The sequence below is a fragment of the Micropterus dolomieu genome, linkage group LG04 (genome assembly GCF_021292245.1).
Source record: "Micropterus dolomieu isolate WLL.071019.BEF.003 ecotype Adirondacks linkage group LG04, ASM2129224v1, whole genome shotgun sequence".
NCBI classification, from domain to species: domain Eukaryota; kingdom Metazoa; phylum Chordata; class Actinopteri; order Centrarchiformes; family Centrarchidae; genus Micropterus; species Micropterus dolomieu.
This window is the reverse complement of record NC_060153.1, coordinates 19,686,442-19,688,839: the sequence shown is the minus strand read 5'-3', so window position 1 is coordinate 19,688,839 and position 2,398 is coordinate 19,686,442. Positions and strand designations below refer to the sequence as shown.

Below are 2,398 nucleotides of genomic sequence, written 5' to 3'. Positions count from 1 at the left end.
CAACTTGCTGGCCCGAACCTGTTCATTCGCAGTAAGTGGCATACTGCTGAAAGGAACGTTACCAGTGGAGACATAGTTTGGCTCTGCGACCAAAATGCACTGAGAGGGCAGTTCAGGCTTGCAAGAGTCATCGGAGCAAATCCTGATTTCAGAGGTGTCGTTCGAGATGTTCATGTGAGAGTCTCCCCAAGTTCCAGCATCTCTGTGAGAAGCTCAAGACCTGGTGCCGCAGATCCTGGATCAAGTACCATACTGCATCGGGACGTCCGGCGCCTTGTGGTCCTCATACCATGGGAGGATCAAGTCAGAGACCAGCCCACCTGAGAGTACGATCTTTCCGGGCGCCGCCACGTAAAGATCGAGTGGGAGGTGTCGCGCTGATCTGGCAGAGGTGCGCCTGTCTCCCGTGTGCCTGCCTCCTCCTGCATGCCGTCTCACCTGCGTGCCGCCCCGCTCTGCATCGGCAGCCGCGTGTGACCGTGCGTGCGCGCCCTGGCGCACCCTCGACCAGGTGAATTAGATTGAGCAATCAGAAGCTCGCACACACTTCAATCAGCGAGAGCATATAACGCAGTCATTTGGCTGGTGGAAAGGGACTGACACGACGGAATGGGCAGCACACATCCACTGCGGGGAATGAGACTTTTGATTTGACGGGCTATCGGTAAGCTCACTTGAATGTTGTTTAAATCTTTTTCTGTTTAGGTGTTAATATGGGTGAGTTAAAGTTGTCGCTGCATGGTTGAAGAGAGGGAGAAACTATGTTCAAATGCATGGATATATATGGTTAAAATGTGTGGGTTTTTTACCTAATTTGTGTAAAAGAATGCTTAAATAGTAAGCCAAAATTGTTTTGTTAAAGATTAATTAAAATGCATAATTAGTTTGGTGAAATGTGAAGAATAATATAGAATTTAAATATACTTACCGTTTTGAAATATTTACCTTGACTTGTGTTTACTGTGGAAATACCTGTTTATTCAAAATGCTTTTTATTTCTGTGTTTAAAGGTTTTTCACCTATACTGTTCAACTCCTGTTCAATTATTCAAATAAATTATTCTGAGTGAAATCCGAAGTCTGGTCCTTGTCAAGTGTGGACACCTCGCAGTTAGAAGAACACTTGACAGCCATGCTTCGCCATGACACAGGAATTTGTTGTAACTTTACTGCTCAGATCTTTACGAAATTTTACACGTTTAATAAGAGTCCCGCCCTGAACACATCTACATGCTAACATTCACCCATGGTCATAGCGCCACTTGCTGGCAACAGGAAAGGACTTTTAACGAAACAGCCCCCGTGGCACGTTTCATCTTCAAGTATGAAATGTCTGTGGCACGTGTATCATGTCCAGACGTACCAAAAAGCCTCTTGGAGGGATGCCCTAAACCCAACAGGGAAACGGCAATTTTGAATTCGCCATGACACGGAAGTTGTCGTAACTTCAGTCTACATGCTCACATCAGCACCAAATTTGGAATAAAGTACAACAGTCCTGCCCTGAAAACATCCATATGCCAATATTTACTCAAAGTCATAGCACCACCTGCTGGCAACAGGAAATGATCTTTAACAAAGCAGCCCCCGTGGCACGTTTCACCTACATGTATGAAATTTCTGTGGCACATAGGACACACGTATAATGTCCAGACGTACCAAAAAGCCTCTAGGAGTGATGCCCTAAACTCAACAGTATGTGCTCACATCTGCCCAAAATTTTATGTGCTTGATAACTGTCCCGCCCCAAACATATCTACACATTCATTTATAGTCGTATCGCCAAGTGCTCTAGAGCGCCACAAAGGGGACACAGGAAGTGACGTATTACACCTCCATGCAGCGCCTGAAGCGTGTAGCAAATTCACAGCTACACCAGCAGAGCTCCAGAATCTGCAACACGGCCTCCTCACACCCCGACGCGTTACATGTGCGAGGGCCCATCCAGCGTTGCTTGCAGCTTTAATTAGGGCCCGAGCACGACCGTGTGAGGTCCCTATTGAATTTGCTCGGATTATTTTTTTTTTTTTTTCTTTTTTCTGCAAAGTAGGCTCAACTGACATGGCCTAAACATTCTCGAAAACTCACCAAAATTTGCAAACATGTCAGAACCGGTGAAAAATTTCGTATTCTACAAGTTTCGCACATGGGCGTTGCAAAATGACTCGCTAGCGCCACCTAGAAAATTGGAAAAAATTAGCCCCTCGTTCACGTTCAACCTACATCTACGAAATTTTCTGGGGACATGTATCATGTCAAGACGCACAAAAAAGCCTCAAGAACCCATAGCCTAAAGTCAACAGGAAGTCGGCCATTTTGAATTTTATGGCCATTTTTGGATGATTTACACACTTCGTACTTTAACGAACTCCTCCTAGGGATTTAGTCGGATCGACGTC

At 45.5% G+C, this 2,398-nt stretch overlaps 1 protein-coding gene and 1 long non-coding RNA gene across 2 annotated transcripts in view; both read left to right on the top strand.

The window, feature by feature from the left end:
• The first annotated feature begins 166 nt into the window (after window positions 1-166).
• Window positions 167-2,398, top strand: part of LOC123969718 (proline-rich receptor-like protein kinase PERK10) — a 6,208-nt gene continuing 3,976 nt past the window's right edge. The window contains exons 1-2 of the mRNA XM_046047345.1: window positions 167-174; window positions 358-511. Coding sequence (XP_045903301.1) covers window positions 167-174; window positions 358-511 — 162 coding nt within the window. The remainder of the gene's footprint in view (window positions 175-357; window positions 512-2,398) is intronic.
• On the top strand, window positions 604-1,163 carry LOC123969193. The gene is made up of 2 exons (XR_006824668.1): window positions 604-664; window positions 1,011-1,163. It is a non-coding gene; the product is annotated as an uncharacterized LOC123969193 (long non-coding RNA).